Source organism: Anomaloglossus baeobatrachus, chromosome 2 (assembly GCF_048569485.1).
Source record: "Anomaloglossus baeobatrachus isolate aAnoBae1 chromosome 2, aAnoBae1.hap1, whole genome shotgun sequence".
In the NCBI taxonomy this organism is placed as follows: domain Eukaryota; kingdom Metazoa; phylum Chordata; class Amphibia; order Anura; family Aromobatidae; genus Anomaloglossus; species Anomaloglossus baeobatrachus.
This window is the reverse complement of record NC_134354.1, coordinates 642212400-642234885: the sequence shown is the minus strand read 5'-3', so window position 1 is coordinate 642234885 and position 22486 is coordinate 642212400. Positions and strand designations below refer to the sequence as shown.

Here is a 22486-nt window from a genome sequence, read left to right as displayed (position 1 = left end):
AGGAAGCAGATTTAGGGGTTTTCAAACATTAAAAAAATAAATAAATAAAATAAAATAAATTATTTTATTTTTGAGCCAATGCCAGGAGTGTGTTTAAAAGTAAATGGAAAAAAAGTAGTAATTACATACTTTTAACTGGATGTTCTTTTGGCTTTGATTTAAAAACAACATCAAATACAAAATAAAATTCTCAGCTGGAAAAAAACAAAATTTGAAGGTAGACTAAATGGATTTCCTAAGAACTGGAGATGTATAACATAAAGATGAAGTGGTCATGGCGGCAAACAATATTTGGACTTAATGTGACCACTGTAATACCATTGAGGAACAGCCTTTTCAAAAACCTAAATAGTCTTTCCCAAGAAACAAAAACACAACAGAGAAAAGGTAGACTGATAATTTGGTGTAAATTTATAACTTCACTTACTTACTAAGCAAAATTCCAATCTCAGTTGCCCTAACAATGGCAGGGCTATAGCATTGCTTTGTTGTTGGGACAGCTTTACAAAAACATGTTCCTTTATTCACAGTGACCTTATGAGTGGCATATTCCGTGGGAAAATTAGGAGAACAAAAGCTTCTCTATCTCTTCTTTTTCCACTACTTTAGTTAGAATTATCATAAAAATAACTGAAAAATCAAGAACTAAAATTAAAAAAACTTTAGTAATTATCTGCCAGGAAAAATTAGGACTCAAAAAGTTATCGTAAAAATTTGCTTCCCTAACTAAACTTGTAAAACAGCAGACTAGTTAAGATGAACAATACATCAAAATTAAAAATGTAATTTGTTAAAAAGTAATTTTCATTTTCTGTTATATAAAATGCAAACTTTACTGTAAAGAGTCATAGAAAATGTCCAATTTTACATTTCTTTATGGAGAACCACACCCTATTTGTTCTACCAATAGTTACCTGTTGGAGGCGCTCATTCCCTTGCGGTATGACGTATTCTAATACATGTGTGCTACATATTATGTGGTCTATTAGAAGAAGGAATTTGCTATTGTAAATAATTCAGCAGGTTTTGCATCTAAAATCTGTTGTGTTAATGAAACGTATGTGACAATAGGGACCATATCACTTTAAAAAAGTCCCACATTTTTCTACTTTCCTAAATATGTTGCATATCCCTGGTCCACAAGCCAGAATAGGTGTAACACTAATTATGGTCACTTTATGGATACTTGCTTGTGTATGTATCATGCACTGCTAACTAGAGCAGTAAGATAATTAACATTTCTTATTCGTATTGCGCTTGTCTTGCCAGCTCACATAATAATTCATCTTTATGCTGGAAAATTCAATTTTTACAATGATTTCTGATAAAACCTTGCATCTAATTTCATATTAAAAGATGGATATGAGTTGTTTAATCTCATATTGTCAACATATTGTACTTCATCTACACTATTTTTCAATACCACCACATTACCAAAGTGCAGCATTCGGTCCTCATCATCTATCAGGTGAAGAATTCTGATTTTATACCATGCATTATCTCAGAAGGATCCTAAGACTTGTTCCACCCCCAACCAGCATCTCACCTCTGCTTGAGAAAACTCAGATCCTCTGCCAAGTTGTCCCTTTCCACCTGGATGTGGTCCCTGTCCTTTCCTAGGGCATCCAGCTGCCTTCTTAACTCTCTTAACTCCTGTTGGCACAGGTCCTCCACCTTTGTGGGTTCTTTAGACCTGAATTGATTGATCTCAGTCACCAGCACTGCATTCTGTTGCTCCAAGTAGCGGACTTTTTCTATGAAACTAGCAAACCGATCATTGAGTTCTTGCAGTTCTGCCTTTTCATTACTGCGTGTGGTGAGGAACTCCTGGTTGAGAGCTTCAGCCACTGAGAAGTCCACCCTGTCCGAAACTCGGACCGGGGTGCTGGACCTCACCCTAAAAGCTGATGAGGAACGACCAGCTGGGCCTGGGGAGGGGCTCCCCAAATGTCTTGAGGTTGAAAATCTAGAGGAGTAGGACACTGGAGATAGAAGAGGAGCTCCAAAAGTGCGTCTGTAGGAGGTGGAAGTGGTCCTTAGTCCAGAGTGACTCATGATGATGAGGGAGATATTGCTGTTCCAAAGCTGCTTTAGATGGTTAGCTACAGGAATGATCTTCAAGACCTCTAATAAGCTGTGAAGAAAGTCTGTGACTAAAGCAGGCTGCTTTATATGACTGCATGGAGCATCATTGTGCCCCTCCCTATGGGACCACATGGATCTATTATCCTGGCCTTAGGGAGGAGGGGGCCTGCATCTCCATCCCACCACACCCACAATGTCAGCTGCTGGCTTCTCTGCACACTGTGCTTGCCAATGCTTCTAAGATGAAAATTTGTAGCTTTGTTCAAGTCATTTTACCGTAAAGTGATTGTTGATGTAGCAGATTTTTCTACCTGGAATACATTTAGTAAGGTTTTAATCACTTTACATTACTAAACATTAATTCATTGTAGACAAAAATGTCCCGCAGTAACATAAATATCAAGAAGAGTTTCCTTAATAAGTGAAATGCAGAAAATCTTAAGTGGTTGGTTATCTACACTGTTCACAATGAAAGCAATATAGATTTAGACAGTTGATAAGTTCCTATATATATACAAAATCACAAATATAAGTTGCCTATTTCAGGTCCATCTGACGTGATATTGTGATTGATCCTCATTGACATGTAGTTGTTAGCTGACAGAGATGACATCAGTTTCATGTGTCTGGACATCTGCTGCATGGGTAAGTACCAGGAAAGTAAAGTAACACCATGGTACATGGGTACGCTCACACTAGCGTCTAATACAGACGAGTGCAATGCAAGGAAAAATCGCATTGCACTAATGCCAGCGTCACATGGGACGATCTACCGTGCGATCGCACAAGCGATCATACCCGCCCCCGTCGTTTGTGCGTCACAAGCAATTAGTTGCCCGTGGTGCACAAAGTCGTTAACCCCCTGTCACACGCACTTACCTCCCAGGCGACGTCACTGTGGGCAGCAAACATCCTCTCCTTGAAGGGGAGGGACTTTTGGTGTCACAGCAACGTCACACGGCAGCCGGCCAATAGAAGCGGAGGGGCGGAGATGAACGGGACGTAACATCCCGCCCACCTCCTTCCTTCCGCATTGCCAGCGGGATACAGGTAAGCTGTGTTCGTCATTCCTGAAGTGTCACACGTAGCGACGTGTGCTGCCACGGGAACGATAAACAACCGGAGCACAGAAGGAGGACCGACATTTTGAAAATGAACGACATGTCAACAAGCAACGATAAAGTGAGTATTTTGGCTCGTTCACAGTCGTTTGGAGGTGTCACACGGTACGATATCTCTGACGATGCCGGATGTGCGTCACTAACGACGTGACCCCGACGACATTTCGCCCGATATATCGTACCGTGTGACGCCGGCATAACACTAATGTTAATCAATGGCTCAGGTCAGATCTGCCAGTTTTTCCTCAGCTCAAATCAAACTGAGAATACATTTTCAGCAAGGTGTGTATTGCTGTATATATCAGACAAGACTCACCAGAGAAAGTCAATGGGTGCGAGAAAAAAAACGGACCATCTGAGTGGCATCGTTGTATTACAGATACATTACCATTCTGTAGCATAGAACACGGTAAATGATTGTAGAATAATTGCTGAGAAAAAAAATGCATGTCATACAGATGCTAGACGAGAAAAAAAAAAAATCGCACACTCGCATAGCACTTACATGACATACGGAAAACCAGCAGATTTCACTCGCTCCACTTTTCTGGATGATAATGAGACTGATTTTCTTATAGGCTAGTGTGAGTGTACCCTATATGACGTGTATGTCTTTCTTTTGTATGGCCAGCATTATGATTAGCATGGTAAATATTGAACAAAGCAGAAGAGCAGTCTGCACAAAAAAAGGTTTTGATGCCGTTTCGGTGCAGTTTTCTGCCAGGAGGTGCAAATTTGGTACTGAAATGTCTGCACCAGATTTCTGCATTAAATTTGCATCTCCTGGCAGAAAACTGCACCAAAACTTTGTCAAAACCGTTTTTGTGTGTTTTTTGCCAAGAGATGCAGATTTGGTGTTGAAATTTATACACCATATTTCTTCAACAAATCTGCATCTCCTGGCAAAAAAAAAAAAATCACATCACTATTGGATCAAAACTGCATTGTGTTTTGATGCAATTTTTTTCCAGAAAATGCAGATTTGGTGCTGAAATTTTTACACCAAAAAAATTGCATTCCTAATACATCAAAACTGCATGGTGTTTTGATTTGTTGGGGGGGGGGGGGGGGTTGGCAGGAGGTGTAGATTGGGTGCAAGAATATGGTGTAGAAATTTCAGCACCAAATCTGCATCTCTTGGCAAAAAAATGCGGTTTTCTGACAGGAGATGCAGGTCTGTAAACAGGTAAGGTCACTAAGTTTAATGAGGTCACCTGAGGTTAAGCTACCTGCGGTCATAGGTGGAGGACTGTGTGAACCTCCAACTGTGACTGCAAATAAACTGAGCAACACCACCCCTCATCGCTTCGGCTCAGTCTCTGCCTCTCTCTCTCTGTTTGGTCGTAGTTATGCTACAAATTCTGGTGGCTGGTCACCACCATGCCATGCACGCCTGATTTTGGTTTACTATGTATTCCTCCTGTTGGTAGCTGTTCAGATTCAGTTACCTCACCCCTTTCCACAGGCAATGCTAATTAAGCACCATCTTGGATCTGGTCCGCCTTTATCAATGGTTGCTGTTTGGCACTGGGAGGATCAGTTCTGATATAGTCCTGGTATGTGCAGAGCTTGCTCCACATGCTGGGACCTGGGCTGGTCTCTATCCACAAGTGCCTTTTTTTGCAACATAGAAGCGGTTATATACAGGTTACAGGTATGTGTGCTCTATTATGGTTCTGCTTTTAACGTTATCTAGGAGGCCGCATGGCACATGAAATACAGAATGTAGAGTAGGACCCCCCTATTGAGATTTGCCGTGACGTTGGCAGGGGTGGCTCAAAAAATTGATCAATTATTTGCTAAAAATCTCATTTTTTTTATTGTAGTACAGTTGGAATAAATCTGTGAATTTTCACTTTTTATATGATGTATGCCAATTTCAGATCGTGCTGGCTCCCCTCTCTCCCTGCGGTCATAGGTGGAGGACTGTGTGAACCTCCAACTGTGACTGCAAATAAACTGAGCAACACCACCCCTCATCGCTTCGGCTCAGTCTCTGCCTGAAGCCCACAGTGTGTTGACATGTTCTGTGCCCGTGTGCTGCGCCTTCAGTGTGTAGTAGAGCTGGAATTGTTATGGGAGCTCGCATGGATTACGGAACTGGGTGTTTTGGGGGTTAATAACGGGATAACAGAGGGTGGGGTTTTTTGTACTTTATTAAAAATAATGTTTTTTTCTTGTTTTTTGTGTTTTATTTCTTTTCACTTACAGATGGGGGATTCTCATAGTGCCTCCCATTACTAATCTAGGGCTTAGTGGCAGTTGTGACCTGTCATTAACCCCTTATTACCATGATTGCTATTGTATCAGGGCAATCAGGAAGAGTCGGGTAATCTAATGGATGCGACAATCATGGGTGGCTGAAGGCTGATATTTTTACGTTTTGGGGCCCAATAACCATGGGTCTCTCCAGTCTGAGAATACTAGGTCCCAGCTGTTGGCTTTATCATGGCTGGGTATCAATATTAGGAGGGGGACCACAAGCCGGTTTTTAAAATTATTTAAATAATTTTAAAAAAGCTGCATGCAGTCCCTCATAGGCTGGGGCCACACGATGATTAGTATGAGTACGTACATGACACTCGGCTCATGCTTGCAGCATAGGGAGATCAACATCCAGCACTGCGGAGCACCATCACATGTTTTCTCAACGCAGTGATTCTAGAGCAATGCCCCCTGGGAAATATGCAAAACAAGGAAGCCGCGGTGACACCATCACATGTTTCTCAACACTGGCAGGTAACTAGCCAGGTCTTTCACCAAAAAAACCATGGGAAGGGCAGTCTCCGGTCAAGGAAACACCTATGCCAAAACATGGTATCCATCCACAGACAGCTGTTTCGGGGTATTTGCCCCTCATCAGTGTGGAGTAGGAAACTGGCTAGTGGGAGCAATGCCTAGTAGAAGACTATATAGGTAAGGATGGTTGAACTTAGGGAGATCAACATCACAGCACAGTTGGAACCAAGTGTCCTGCGACTGTGGTCCAATCCTGTGATCAGACCACAGTTGCGGAGCGGAGGGCCGGCGCTGTGGAGGAGAGGGAGGGATTTATCTCCCATATCCTCCGTTGCCGGCTGATGCGAATATTGCATTACACTCCGCTGTAAACCTCACCACAGTCCCATGCTTCAGCGGTCCCTGCTCTGCTGGTCTTGCCTTACGGAGCCACTGCTTGGCTGCCATATTTTGGGCCTCCATGGCCTCCCACCAAGCCCAGTGCGCCTCCTCCTCCGCCGCTAGTTTGGCGATTTTTACCTCTGGCACAAGACCCCTATGGTGCTGTGAGGCATTGCGCCAGTGTGTGTCAGTCACGTTGTCACTGGCGCTCCCGCAGCCTTCATCCCCTATGGGTATAGTCGTCGGTTTCAGAGGGGTGATCAGTCCCTCCCTGCTAACGGGCATTTGGTCCCAGGCTAGATAACAGGGGCCAGTTGCAATACGGGCCGTGCTACCGGTGTCGCCTCTGGATAGCCAGGGGAGTTTATCGCTTCCACCCCGAGCTCTAGGTTGCTCTGGTTGCTGCTTGCGATGACTCGCACCCAGTCCATCTGCTGTGCAAGTACTTTTTCCTCCTCCACTTCCTGGGGAGGCGGGACTCCTGAGGCCTTTAGTAAGTTTAGTTTCTCTGCAATTGCAGCAGGGGGCGGGCACGGCTTTTCGCGCCGTACTGCAACCCAGACCGCGAAGGGCGGACACACCCAGCCCTTCTGATTACACATAGCGCCTCTCAGAGGAAGTGAGTGGAGTGGTAGTCGGGGGTCGTAGCTCCCGGACTACCTGAGATGACTAGGTGGTAGACGGCAGAGCAGGCCCACAGGCAACGGAGATCCGGTCGCGGGAGACCTTAAGTGGACCGGGGCAGGGTTGTAGCCTGCCGGTGTCGACAGCAGGAATCCAGTCCGGAGGCCGTGCACAGTCGGGGTGCCTGGACCCTAGGGCGAGGACCGCTTCAAGCCCCTTGTCAATTAGCCAGCACGGGACAAGATTCCACGTCTTGTCCCACCAGTAAGCCCATATAGAGCGAGACGGAAGCCCAACGCGGGGGATAGGGCGTCTACAAGTGCCTGCAAAAATCCCAGGGGTTGGATCTCGCAGGCCAATGCTCCCACAGCAAAGACACCGGGAGCGGACTTTTCCCGTTTCATGCGGACTAGTCAACACACAAGACAAAACACTGAAGTGCAGGAGGAAGGGCCCCTGTCCTGTCAGCCGGTATGCGGGACCCGAGCACACCCCTCCGGAGGCTATCGGTATCCGGCACTTGGTTTACTACTTGTGTGCCACTCCCGTGCCAGCAGCCGACGCTGCTCGGATCCGGACCTGCTGCGTGGCTAGAGGGATCCTCCGGACCCGGGGGTCACGTGGACATGCCGAATGAAAAGGGGGATGTAGTTGTACGGCCTTGACCGTATTTAGTTTGTGACGCCACCCACGGTGTGTGGTGAAGTGGGACACCCCCGCTGCTGTTGTGGGATGCCCAGGGGAGATGTAATGGCAGCCGGATGTTAACCCCTCCGTGGGTAGGGATGGTTGCCCCGGGGCCCAGTGTCTCTGTGCAGAGTTCTGCCTCTGTACAAGTCACTAGTGCGACCGCACTTAGAATACTGTGTACAATTCTGGTCACCGATATATAAGAAGGACATAGCTGAACGGGAGAGAGTGCAGAGAAGAGCAACCAAGATTATTAGAGGAATGGGTGGGCTGCAATACCAAGACAGGTTATTAAACTTGGGGTTATTTAGTTTGGAAAAACGAAGGCTTAGGGGGATCTAATCACAATGTATAAATATATGAGGGGACAGTACAGAGACCTTTCCAAAGATCTTTTTACACCTAGGCCTGCGACTGGAACACGGGGGCATCCGCTACATCTTGAGGAAAGAAGGTTTAATCATAATCACAGACGAGGATTCTTTACTGTACGAGCAATGAAACTATGGAACTCTCTGCCACATGATGTTGTAATGAGTGATTCACTACTAACATTTAAGCAGAGCCTGGACGCCTTTCTTGAAAAATTTAATATTACCAGTTATGTATATTAGATTTTATGACAGGGTGTTGATCCAGGGAACTAGTCTGATTGCCGTATGTGGAGTCAGGAAGGATTTTTTTTTCCCCCATATGAGCTTGTTTGCCACATTGTTTTTTTTTTTTTTTGCCTTCCTCTGGATCAACATGTTAGGCTACGGGTTGAACTAGATGGACTAAGGCCGGCTTTGCACACTACGACATCGCAGGTGCGATGTCGGTGGGGTCAAATCGAAAGTGACGCACATCCGGCGTCACTTGCGATGTCGTAGTGTGTAAAAACCTTTTTCATACGATGAACGAACACAAAAGCGTGACAGGGTGTTGATCCAGGGAACTAGTCTGCTTGCCGTATGTGGTGTCAGGAAAGAATTTTTTTCCCCATTGGAACTTGTTTGCCATATTGGGGGTTTTTTGCCTTCCTCTGGATACACATGTTAGGTTGAACTAGATGGACTTAGGGGTACTTTGCACGCTGCAAAATCGCAAGCCGATGCTGCGATGCCGAGCGCGATTGTCCCCGCCCCCGTCGCAGCTGCGATATCCTTGTGATAGCTGTCGTAGCGAACATTATCGCTACGGCAGCTTCATATGGACTCGCCTGTCCTGGGACGTCGCTCTGGCCGGCGATCCGCCTCCTTATTAAGGGGGCGGGTCGTACGGCATCACTGCGATGTCACACAGCAGGCGGCCAATAGGAGCGGAGGGGCGGAGATGAGCGGGATGTAAACATCCCGCCCACCTTCTCCCTTCCGCATATCCTACGGGAGCCGCGGTGACGCTGGTAGGAGATGTTCTTCGCTCCTGCGGCTTCATACACAGCGATGTGTGCTGCCGCAGGAGCGAGAAACAACATCGGACCATCGCGTCAGCGTAATTATGGATTACGCCGACGCTACACCGATGATACGATTATGACGCTTTTGTGCTCGTTAATCGTATCATCTAGGCTTTACACACTACGATGTCGCCTGCGATGCCGGATGTGTGTCACTTTCAATTTGACCCCACCGACATCGCACCTGCGATGTCGTAGTGTGCAAAGTACCCCTTAGAGTCTTAGAGTCTCCCTTCAACCTTAAAAACTATGATACTATGAAAGGGTATGGCGATGGCATGGGCCTGCGCGCCCGGACATACCAGGGGATGTTTGGTTACTCACGAGTAAATGAATCACACGAGTCTTTTGGTAAACCAAGGTGCTAGTGGCCGGCCGCCGCTGCCGGTTGTACTCTGGTCCCCCACCCGGGCTGGTGGTCACTGTCTCTTACTCTGCCCTTGTTGTGGTTATGTGTTTGGACTTCCCGGTGTGGAACACGGGAGTCTGCTCCCGGCTGTCTGTGTGCCTGAGGAGCCTGCCGGCTGACGCTGACCCGTGGGATCTATGGGCCCTGGTGGTTGCCCTATCCCTATCTGTGGGTGGTTGTCTGCTTTTGGGACTTTGGTTGGGACAGGACCTGTAATCCTGACGAAATTTTGCACAGACGCTTCATGTGACTCAGGGAACGTCATAGACTATGTTTTGACAGGAAAATTTAACCCCGCACTTAACAGTTACTCTCCAAAACACCGGTCTCCATTAAAGTGAATGGAGCTGCGAGCTATTAGGTTATTAATATGAGCTGTAATTGGTTGCTATAGGAACAAAGGACATTCATAGTATAAGAAGCTTATGTGTGAGGTAAAAAGATGTCGGTGGGGAGATGGATAGAGAGAGACAGAGACAAAATGAGACAGACAGAGACACAGGGAAAGAGACTGATAGAGAGACACAGACAGTCAAAGAGACAGACAGAGGCAGACAGACACAGACAGACAGGGAAAGAGATAGCGAGAAAGAGACAGACAGAGAGACCGAGACAAGGAAAGAGAGAGACAAGTAAAGAGACGAAGAAAGAGACAGATGGGTAAAGAGACAGACCTTGAACGAGACAGACCTTGAACGAGACAGACCTTGAACGAGACAGACCTTGAACAAGACAGACAGGGAAAGAGACAGACGGGGAAAGAGACAGATGGGGAAAGAGACAGACGGGGAAAGAGACAGACGGGGAAAGAGACAGACAGACACAGAGCTAGAGAGACACAGAGATAGCGAGAGACAGACAGAGAGACTGATACAGAGACAGACAGACAGAGACTGATTCAGAGACAGACAGACAGAGAGACTGATTCAGAGACAGACAGAGAGACTGATTCAGAGACAGACAGACTGATTCAGAGACAGACAGACAGAGAGATAGCTACTATCCCGGGCACCGCCCGGGTACTACAGCTAGTCTAATATATAAAGCTGAGTGTATGTGTCTATGTCCGCTAAAGCAATCCGCATCATCGCATTTACAATCACGAAATTTGGCACAGATGCCCCATGTAACTCAGGGAACATCATAGACTATGTTTGGGTGGGAAAACTTAACCCTGCGCTTTAGTTACTCTCCAAAAATCCTGCCTTCATTAAACTGAATGGAGGTGGGAGCTACAGCTTATTAATAGCAACTGTCAGTGGTTGCTATAGGAACAAAATAAATTGTTAGTATAAGAAGCTTATGTGTGAGGTAATAAGATGTTGTTGGGGAGACGGATAGAGAGAGACAGAACCAGACAGACAGACACAGACAGAGACAGACGGGGAAAGAGACAGACAGACACAGAGATGGAGACAGACTGATACAAATACAGACAGAGAGATAGAAACAGGCAGACGTAGACACAGACAGACAGCGACACATATACAGAGACTGAGAGAGACAGTTACTATCCCGGACAACGCCCGGGTACCACAGCTAGTATTATATAGAGTCATTACAGAATGATCTAATTCAAGTGTTCATTTTTGTTAATGTTGATGATTATGGCTTACAGCCAATGAAAACCCAAAAGTCATCTCAGAAAATTAGAATATTATATAAGACCAAATGAAAAAATGATTTTAAACTCAGAAATGTTGGCGCCTACTGAAAAATTTGTACAGTAAATGCACTCAATACTTGGTCGGTGCTCCTTTTGCATGAATTACTGCATCAATGCAGCGTGGAATGGAGGTGATCAGCCTGTGGCACTGCTGAGGTGTTATGGAAGCCCAGGTAGCTTTTCATAGCCTTCAACTCATCTACATTGTTGGGTCTGGTGCCTCTCATCTTCCTCTTGACAATACCCCATAGATTCTCTATGGGTTTAGGTGAGGCAAGTTTGCTGGCCATTCAAGCACAGTGATACTGTGGTTATTAAACCAGGTATTGGTAGTTTTGGCAGTGTGGACAAGAGCGATTCTCTATGGGGTTTTATTAAACCAGGTATTGGTACTTTTGGCAGTGTGGACAGGTGCCAGGTCCTGCTAGAAAATGAAATTTCCATCTTCACAAAGCTTGTCGGCAGAGGGAAGCATAAAGTGCTCTAAAATTTCCCGGTAGATGGCTGTTCTGACTTTGGTCTTGATAAAACACAGTGGACCTACACCGACAGATGACATGGCTCCCCAAACCATCACTGATTGTGGAAACTTCACACTAGACCTCAAGCAGCTTGGCCTTTCCACTCTTCCTCCAGACTCTGGGACCTTGATTTCCAAATGAAATGCAAAATTTAGTTTAATATGAAAACAACACCTTGAACCACTGAGCAACTGTCCAGTTCTTTTTCTCCTTGTCCCAGGTAAGACACTTCTGGCATTATCTGTTGGTCATGAGTGGCTTGACACAAGGAATGCGACAGTTGGATATGTCTCTTTGTGGTGGCTCTTGAATCACTGACTCCAGCAGCAGTCCACTCCTTGTGAATCTCCTCCAAATTTTTGAATGGCCTTTTTGTCAACAATCCTATCAAGGCTGCGGTTATCCCGGTTGCTTGGGCACCATTTTCTCCCTTCCACTCAACTTTCCATTAATATGTTTGGAAACAGCACTCTGTGAACAGCCAGCTTCTTTAGCAATGACATTTTGTGCCTTACCCACTGTTAGGGCCAGGTGGACGGGCAGACCCAGGAGGTGGATCCACTGGGCCGAACTCCTTGATGATGGTAAGGGGTCCGGTAGCTGGAGCACTAGTGGTAGCAGGACAGTCCGTGCACAAGAGTAGAATGGAGAAGTCCCTGGGACCACGGAGTCACTGATGGTAGTCCGGGTGACGGAGCTCCGGTTCGGAAGCCGAGATGTTGTCAGGCGTAGTCCGGAACCGATGGAGCGAGATGACGGGTCACCGCAGGGATCAGAGATGAAACGGACTGTCAGGATGGCAGATGGGCAGCGTTCAGGGCTCGGGATTCGGCAGGACCGGATGACGAGGCAGGATCGGCTCTAGAAGAGAGAGAGGTGAGTATCTCACAGAAACACAAGGAGACCTGACTCCTAGCTTAGGAAACACGAAGAACAGGCCCCACCCACTTGGACACTTAACCCCTTTATACCCTGTACCTGTGAGACCAATTTCCTGTTAATGGACGCTGGCCCTTTAAGAAAGGGTCAATGACCGCGCGCGCGCCCTAATGCGCATGCGCGAGGCCCGGGTGCCAGAAGCCAGGGCAGGGAGCGGTGAGGAGGAAGCAGCAGAGCCGGGATGGGGCTGAGAAGCCGACGAGCGCCGGGAGCGGGGACCAGGACGCCTGGGAAGCGGAGGCACAGGAGGCTGGAGACCGGGGAGAGACGCAGGGGAGCCGGGGAGCGTGGCAGGTGAGCCGGGGAGCAGAGGAGGGGACCCGGGGAGCGTGACAGTACCCCCCCCCCATGCCCCCCACCCCGCAACCGGGACAGGAAGGCACGGATCAAAGGAGTACCCACATTCTCCCGGGGTTCCCAGGACCTATCCTCAGGACCATACCCTGCCCAGTCCACCAGGAAGAACTGTCGGCCCCATACAGTTTTCATGGCCACGATATCCCTTACCGCATAGATGTCGTCATCGGCAATAGGAGGAGGAGCCGAACTGGCAGCAGCGGAGAAGGGACCAAGGACAACCGGCTTGAGCAGGGAGACGTGGAAGGAGTTGGGTATCCTCATCGTGGCCGGGAGCTGCAGCTTGTAGGAGACCTCATTGATCTTGCTGAGGACTTTAAATGGCCCGATGTAGCGAGGTCCCAGCTTGTAGGATGGCAGCTTCAATCGGACGTACTTGGAGGCAAGCCATACGAGATCTCCTGGAGAGAAACACGGAGGGTCCAGACGCCTCTTGTCTGCGTGTCTCTTCATCCGCAGGGAAGCACGTCCAAGGGACGCCTTAACAGAGTCCCAAATGGTTGCAAAGTCACGGGCTACAGTATCAGCAGCAGGGACATCCGAGGAAGAGGATACAGGCAATGGGACGGAAGGCTGAAGTCCGTAAACGACATGGAAGGGAGAGCTGGAGGAGGACTCACTGACGTGGTGGTTGTGGGAGAATTCAGCCCAAGGAAGAAGCGTGGACCAGTCGTCATGATGGGCGTTGACGTAGTGACGTAGGAAGGAGGTCAAGATCTGATTGACCCGTTCCACTTGACCGTTCGACTGAGGATGGTAGGCAGAAGAAAAGTCCAGAGTCACTCCCATGTGTTTGCAGAGAGCCCTCCAGAAGCGGGAGGTGAACTGAGTTCCTCTGTCGGAAACAATGTGTGATGGAAAGCCATGCAAGCGGAAGATGTGTTGTACATAGGCGTCAGCGAGTTCCTGGGCAGAGGGCAGTCCAGCCATAGGGACGAAATGAGCCATTTTAGAGAACCGATCCACCACGACCCATATGACGGTGTGTCCGGAGGACAACGGCAAGTCCGTAATAAAGTCCATCGCAATGTGTTGCCACGGTTGCCACGGTACTGAGGGTATAGGCAGAGGCAGAAGACGGCCATATGGCAGATGTTTGGGCGTCTTATTCCTGGCACAAGAGGAGCAGGCTGAGACAAAAGAAGCGACGTCCGTGCGTAGGGATGGCCACCAGTAATAACGGACAATCGTACTCCATGTTTTCTTCTGACCAGCATGACCGGCATGGCCCCAGTGTAACACTTTTTGCCTGTCAGTCTCAGAGACGTAGGTCTTCCCGGGTGGTATTTGGGCCAGAGTGACAGGAGTCACCGGAATGATCTTACTAGGACAGATGATGGGCTGGGTTGTCTCTTCCTCCTGCTCCATGGGCATGAAAGACCTGGACAAGGCATCTGCGCGTACATTCTTGTCCGCGGGTCGGAAATGGAGCTGGAAATCGAATCTGGCAAAGAACAAGGACCACCTGGCTTGCCGTGGGTTCAGTCGCTGAGCAGACCGCAGGTATTCCAGGTTCTTGTGGTCCGTGTAAATAATAACGGGGTACACTGCTCCTTCCAGAAGGTAGCGCCATTCCTCCAGAGCCAGTTTGACTGCCAATAGTTTTCGGTCACCGATGGTGTAGTTGCGTTCAGGCGCTGAGAAGCTCTTGGAGAAGAAACCGCAAGTCACCATCTTCCCGGAGGAGGACTTCTGCATGAGCACTGCTCCGGCTCCCGAGGAGGAGGCATCCACCTCCAAGGTGAACTGTCGGTTTAACTCCGGACGGTGGAGCACAGGAGAGGAGGCAAATGCCCGATTCAGTGAGCCAAACGCGGCGTCGGCCGCAGGTGACCAGTCCTTAGGATTAGCCCCCTTCTTGGTCAAGGCGGAGAGAGGTGCAGTCAGAGCAGAGAAGTGAGGGATGAACTGGCGGTAATAGTTGGCGAATCCCAGAAAGCGTTGGATTGCCTTCAGTCCAGAAGGAGGAGGCCAGTTGAGAATGGAAGAGACCTTATTCGGATCCATCTGCAGTCCGGTATCGGAGATGACATAACCCAGGAAGGGGAGAGAAGACTGCTCGAAGATACACTTCTCGTACTTGGCGTACAGACGATTCTCCCTCAGTCGTCGTAGTACCAGCTGTACGTTCTCTCTGTGGGTCTGGAGGTCCGGGGAAAAGACCAGGATGTCATCAAGATACACCACCACACAGATGTAAAGAAGGTCCCGGAACACGTCGTTCACCAATTCCTGAAAGACTGCTGGTGCGTTACACAGGCCGAAGGGCATCACACAGTATTCATAGTGCCCATCGCGAGTATTGAACGCGGTCTTCCATTCGTCCCCAGAGCGGATGCGGACCAGGTTGTAGGCACCCCGAAGATCCAGCTTGGTGAACACACGAGCTCCTCTAAGCCGGTCAAACAATTCGGGGATGAGCGGCAGAGGGTACTTGTTTTTCACGGTGATTTGGTTTAATCCCCGGTAGTCTATACATGGGCGTAGGTCTCCTTTAGTGATGAGCGAGTACTAAAAAGCTCGGGTGCTCGAAGCTCGGGCCGAGCCTCCCAAGATACTCGTGTACTCGGGCCGAGCAACGAGCCCAATGTTATCCTATGGGAGACCCGAGTATTTTTGTGAAATGACCCCCCGGCAGCATGTAGAAACCCTAAAAATGTCACAAAAGTCTCAGAAGAGTGCTCAAATGACATGGCAACAGCATGGGGAAGACCCCTTGAAGCATTTATCACTCAAAAGTCACAGCTGTGAACAATTTTGTCCGCGTTTCACGCCATTTTTACGGACTCACCAGAAAACCTTCCAAAATGACCCCAAAATGATTTTTCATGGCAGAAATGTTAAGGGCACATACCCAATAGTGAGATAGAGCTGGTGTATGTTACTTTTTGAGATTAATACATGAAAGATTTTACGTGAAAACATTGTGTGGCACTCCGATGTCCCTGAGAAGAGACGTACATGAAGGCCTCTTGAGTCTAATGTGCCCATTTTGAGGAAGTGAGTCTTTGTAGTATTTTCCTTTGCCAGGGCAGTCCAAAATTGTGAGGTTCACCAATGCCCCTGCATACAGACGTGCATGAGGGCCTGTAAACCTGAAGTGCCCATTGTAAGGAAGTGGGTCTATTGTAGTATAGCCCTTAGGCAGGGCAGCCAAAAATTGGGAGGCTCCACGTTGTCCCTGGATAGAGACGTGCATGAGGGCCTCAAAACATTAAGTGTCCATTGTCAGGAAGTGGGTGTATTATATAGTATAGCCCTTAGGCAGGGCAGCCAAAAATTGGGAGGCTCCACGTTGTCCCTGGATAGAGACGTGCATGATGGCCTGTAAACCTGAAGTGCCCATTGTAAGGAAGTGGGTCTATTTTAGTATAGCCCTTAGGCAGGGCAGCCAAAAATTGGGAGGCTCCACGTTGTCCCTGGATAGAGACGTGCATGAGGGCCTGTAAACCTGAAGTGCCCATTGTAAGGAAGTGGGTCTATTTTAGTATAGCCCTTTGCCAGGGCAGCCAAAAATTGGGAGGCTCCACGTTGTCCCTGGATAGAGACGTGCATGATGGCCTGTAAACCTGAAGTGCCCATTGTAAGGAAGTGGGTCTATTGTAGTATAGCCCTTAGGCAGGGCAGCCAAAAATTGGGAGGCTCCACGTTGTCCCTGGATAGAGACGTGCATGATGGCCTGTAAACCTGAAGTGCCCATTGTAAGGAAGTGGGTCTATTGTAGTATAGCCCTTAGGCAGGGCAGCCAAAAATTGGGAGGCTCCACATTGTCCCTGGATAGAGACGTGCATGATGGCCTGTAAACCTGAAGTGCCCATTGTAAGGAAGTGGGTCTATTGTAGTATAGCCCTTAGGCAGGGCAGCCAAAAATTGGGAGGCTCCACATTGTCCCTGGATAGAGACGTGCATGAGGGCCTCAAAACATTAAGTGTCCATTGTCAGGAAGTGGGTGTATTATAGTATAGCCCTTAGGCAGGGCAGCCAAAAATTGGGAGGCTCCACGTTGTCCCTGGGTAGAGACGTGCATGAGGGCCTCAAAACATTAAGTGTCCATTGTCAGGAAGTGGGTGTATTATAGTATAGCCCTTAGGCAGGGCAGCCAAAAATTGGGAGGCTCCACATTGTCCCTGGGTAGAGACGTGCATGAGGGCCTCAAAACATTAAGTGTCCATTGTCAGGAAGTGGGTGTATTATAGTATAGCCCTTAGGCAGGGCAGCCAAAAATTGGGAGGCTCCACGTTGTCCCTGGGTAGAGACGTGCATGAGGGCCTCAAAACATTAAGTGTCCATTGTCAGGAAGTGGGTGTATTATAGTATAGCCCTTAGGCAGGGCAGCCAAAAATTGGGAGGCTCCACATTGTCCCTGGGTAGAGACGTGCATGAGGGCCTCAAAACATTAAGTGTCCATTGTCAGGAAGTGGGTGTATTATAGTATAGCCCTTAGGCAGGGCAGCCAAAAATTGGGAGGCTCCACGTTGTCCCTGGGTAGAGACGTGCATGAGGGCCTCAAAACATTGTTCCCATTGCAAAGGAGCGGGTCTCCTGTCGTTGTAATGTCCATTCTGCAAAGAATGGGCGAAAAAATTTACCACTGGGGGTATACCTGAAACAAAGGCCTAAGTATTGCAATTTGTAACGGTCATCATCATGGTGGCGCATGAGGAGAAGGAGGAGCAGTCCAGCGATTATCCAAAGTCCAGAAGTGTGTACCCATGGGTGAGTGGAGGTACATGGCAAACTTTAAATTCCGCTCTCATTTGCTGGTGGTGTGGTGAAGTCTGGCCCAATCCAACCCTTGTTCATCTTGATCAGAGTCAGCCTGTCAGCATTTTCAGTTGACAGGCGGGTGCGTTTATCTGTAATGATTCCACCTGCGGCACTAAAATCACGCTCTGACAAAACGCTAGCAGCAGGGCAGGCCAGGACTTCCAAGGCGTAGAGAGCCAATTCATGCCACGTGTCCAGCTTGGATACCCAATAATTGTAAGGCACAGAGGAATGTCGGAGTACAGTTGTTCGATCTGCAAGGTACTCCTTCAGCATCTGGGCAAACTTAGGATTTCTTGTGGCACTACCCCGCACCTCAGGGGCTGTGGTACGTGAGGGGCTGAGAAAACTGTCCCACATCTTAAAGACTGTTCCCCTACCTCTGGCGGATTGGACTTGTGCCTCTCTCGGCTGTACACCTCGGTTGTCCACTGATTCCTGACCTATGCCGCTAGCGTTTTGTGAGGGGAATGCTTTGCCTACTTCCGTGACTATGGCCTTCCGGAACTGCTGCATTTTGGTTGACCCCTCCTCCACGGGAATAAGAGACAAAAAGTTCTCCTTGTAGCGTGGGTCTAACAGTGTTACCAACCAGTAATGATTGTCGGCCAAGATGTTCTTAACGCGAGGGTCACGAGACAGGCAGCTTACCATAAAGTCAGCCATGTGCGCCAGACTCTTAACAGCCAGGACTTCAGTAGCCTGACCAACAAGATGACTGAACATGCTATCCTCCTCCTCCTCCTCCTCCACCTCCTCCTCATCTACCCTGTCCTCTGGCCAGCCACGCTGAACCGAGGATATGACTGGTGTGCATGTCATATCCTCAATTTGGCCGGAGAGTTGCTCCATGTCTTCATCCTCCTCCTCGTCATAGTCCTCCACTGCATGTTGTGATGAGACGAGGCTGGGCTGTGTGTTATCACCCACACCCACTACTGTTTCTTGCTGCAACTCATCGCGCTCCGCCTGCAATGCATCATGTTTGTTTTTCAGCAGAGACCGTTTTAGAAGGCAGAGTAGCGGTATGGTGACGCTAATAATGGCGTCATCACCACTCACCATCTTGGTGGAGTCCTCAAAGTTTTGGAGGATGGTACATAGGTCTGACATCCATCTCCACTCCTCAGGTGTTATGTGTGGAGTTTGACCCATTTCCCGACGGCTTAGGTGATGCAGGTACTCAACAACTGCCCTCTTCTGCTCACATATCCTGACCAACATGTGCAGAGTTGAATTCCAACGCGTGGGGACATCACACACCAGTCTGTGAGCCGGAAGATGCAAACGGCGCTGAAAGCCGGCAAGGCCGGCTGAAGCAGTAGGTGACTTACGAAAATGTGCAGACAGGCGGCGAACTTTTACCAGCAGATCAGACAGCTCTGGGTATGACTTTAGAAACCGCTGAACCACGAGGTTGAGCACATGGGCCACGCATGGAACATGTGTCAGCTGGCCTCGCCTCAAAGCCGCCACCAGATTCCGGCCATTGTCACACACGACCTTTCCTGGCTTTAGGTTCAGAGGTGTGAGCCAGTGATCTGCCTGCTGTTTCAGAGCTGTCCACAGCTCTTCTGCATTGTGGGGTTTGTCACCTATGCAGATTAGCTTCAGCACAGCCTGTTGCCGCTTCGCCGAGGCAGTGCTGCAGTGCTTCCAGCTTGTGACTGGTGTGGAGGGTACAGTGGATGAGGATGCGCAGGAGGAGGAGGAGGCTGAAGAGCATGACATTCCGGAGCTGTAGAGTGTGGGTGAAACACTGACTGAGGTAGGGCCTGCAAACCTTGGTGTGGGAAGGACGTGTTCCGTCCCTCGCTCAGACTGGGTCCCAGCTTCCACAATATTAACCCAGTGTGCCGTCAACGAGATGTAGCGGCCTTGCCCACAAGCACTTGTCCACGTGTCTGTGGTTAGGTGGACCTTGGGTGAAACCGCGTTGTTCAGGGCACGTGTGATGTTTTGTGACACGTGGTTATGCAACGCGGGGACGGCACACCGGGAGAAATAGTGGCGGCTGGGGACCGAGTAACGTGGGACAGCTGCCGCCATCAGGTCACGGAATGCTTCTGTCTCCACCAGCCTAAAAGGCAACATTTCCAGCGCAAGCAGTCGCGAAATGTTAGCATTTAGAACTGTGGCATGTGGGGTGTTGGCAGTGTATTTGCGCCTGCGTTCAAAGGTTTGCTGAATGGATAACTGAACGCTGCGCTGGGACAAGGACGTGCTTGATGATGGTGTTCTTTCTGCGTAGGCAACTGCAGGTGCAGGAGTGGAGGAGGCTTGTTCGCAGGCAGCATGGACAGGGGATTGGCTCGCATGCACAACCAGCGAAGACGTAGCAGTGACATCAGCAAGCACTGCTCCTCGACTCTGTTGTACTTCCCACAAAGTCGGGTGCTTGGCTGACATGTGCCTGATCATACTGGTGGTGGTCAGGCTGCTAGTTTTGGTACCCCTGCTGATGCTGGCACGGCAGGTGTTGCAAATGGCCTTTTTTGAATCATCTGGATCCAACTTAAAAAACTGCCAGACTCGGGAAGACCTAACATTTGTACAGGCACCTTGTGTCGTCGTGTTGTTCCGGGGAACGGTTGCCTGACTTCTGCCTGGGGCCACCACCCTGCTTCTTACTGCCTGTTGTGATGCTACGCCTCCCTCCCCCTGTGCACTGCTGTCCTCGCTCTGCATATCCTCCTGCCAGGTTGGGTCAGTTACTGGATCATCCACCACGTCGTCTTCCTCTTCCGCACCCTGCTCCTCCTCCTGACTTCCTGACAATTGTGTCTCATCATCGTCCACCACTTGTTGAGACACGTTGCCAACTTCGTGAGAACGTGGCTGCTCAAATATTTGGCCATCTGTACAGACGATCTCCTCATGACCCACTTCAATATGAGCTGGCGAGAGGCCAGAATGTGTGAATGGAAACGTGAACAGCTCTTCCGAGTGTCCAAGTGTGGGATCATTAATGTCCGAGGAGGACGTGTACTCAGCCTGGTGGTAGGAAGGAGGATCAGGTTCAGAAATGTGCGGTGCAGTATCACAGCTACTGACACGTGACCGTGTGGAAGACAGAGTGTTTGTGGTGGTGCCAATCTGACTGGAAGCATTATCTGCTATCCAACTAACAACCTGTTGACACTAGTCTTGGTTCAAGAGCGGTGTACTGCTGCGGTCCCCAAGAATTTGGGACAGGACGTGCGAGCGACTAGATGTGGCCCTTTGTTGTGGCGAAATTAGAGCTTGCCCACGACCTCGGCCTCTGCCTGCACCACCATCACGTCCACTTCCTTGTTCCTTGCCAATGCCCTTGCACATTTTGCAATGCTGTGCACTGCTGACGTGTATATTCACTACTTGTGCGTTATATCAAAGTTTCTGGAAATTGCACACAAGTGCACCTGTACGCTGCCACCAACAGGCACACACGTGCGGTTTTAAAAACCAAGCACGGACGCAATAAGAACCTAACAGGTTTTTTTGGGGAGCGACAATTACAGACAAGTCAGACACTATCTGGACTGTTTTACACTGTGTACACCAGCCCCAGATATGATGAAGGCTGGTATACGGTCACCACTACCCTGCCTGCCTGCCTGCCTGTATACTGGTACAATAGTCCTGACAAGGACTCTTTTGGTCACTAGCCTGTATTCAGACCTGGCTATACCCTGCCTGTATATAGCAACAATAGTCCTGAGAAGGACTCTGCTACTGTACTCCGACCTGGCTATACCCTGCCTGCCTGTATACAACTAGAATAGTCCTGAGAAGGACTTTTGGTCACACTGTTTGCAGCCCTGCAACTGAAAAAGCTATAAAGGGCCGCAAAGCTTTCCCTGAATCAGCGACACTCTCCCTGCACTCACTGTCTGGATAGCTGTGAGCAGAGCACAGCGCACCGGCCGATATAAAGGCTCGGTCACGCTGTGCAGGCCGGCCAATCACTGCAATTCCACAACTAACAGGGCTGTGGCATTGCAGTGGTCTGCCAGCCAATCCCTGCATGAGGGCTGGCTCTCAAAAGAGCGCCAACATGCAGAAATGAAGACCACGAGTACAGCACGAGTATCGCGAGATTACTCGGTCCCCGCCGAGCAGCCCGAGTACAGCGATACTCGTGCGAGTACCGAGTAGTTACAAGCATGCTCGCTCATCACTAGTCTCCTTCTTTCTTCTTAACGAAGAAGAAGCCTGCTCCAGCAGGAGAGGAGGATCTCCGAATGAATCCCCTTGCCAGGCTCTCTGTGATGTAGGTAGACATGGCCCTGGTTTCGGCAGGAGATAGCGGATATATCCGTCCTCGAGGTGGTGTAGTTCCCGGGAGCAGGTCGATGGCACAATCGTAGGGACGATGTGGCGGAAGTACCTCTGATTCCTTTTTGTCGAAGACATCCGCGAAGGACCAATAGGCCGAGGGCAGTCCCGGTAGAGACTCAGGAACCGGAGGTCGTCGGATGGGTTGTATGGTCTTCAGACAGTACTCATGGCAAGAAGAGCCCCATCGGGTGATTTCACCAGTACCCCAGCTGACTGATGGTTCGTGTGTCCGTAACCAGGGAAGTCCCAGCAGGATTTGGTGGGACATGTGTGGAAGGACGTAGAGAGCGATGTTCTCGGTGTGCAAGGCACCGATACGCAGTTCAACCGGCCTGGTGATCCAGGAGATGGTGTCAGAGAGGGGTCTTCCATCCACAGAGGCAATCACGAGGGGTTTGTCGAGTGGAGTAACAGGCACCTGGTACTTGT

The 22486-nt window shown here is 49.1% G+C and overlaps 1 protein-coding gene across 2 annotated transcripts in view; it reads right to left on the bottom strand.

The window, feature by feature from the left end:
* PRPH (peripherin) overlaps positions 1-2232 on the bottom strand; it is a 30107-nt gene extending 27875 nt beyond the window's left edge. For both annotated transcript variants that reach the window (XM_075336940.1, XM_075336939.1), the window contains exon 1: positions 1547-2232. In XM_075336940.1, coding sequence (XP_075193055.1) covers positions 1547-2217 — 671 coding nt within the window. In that variant the 5' untranslated portion in view covers positions 2218-2232. The remainder of the gene's footprint in view (positions 1-1546) is intronic.
* Between the last annotated feature and the right edge of the window lie 20254 nt (positions 2233-22486).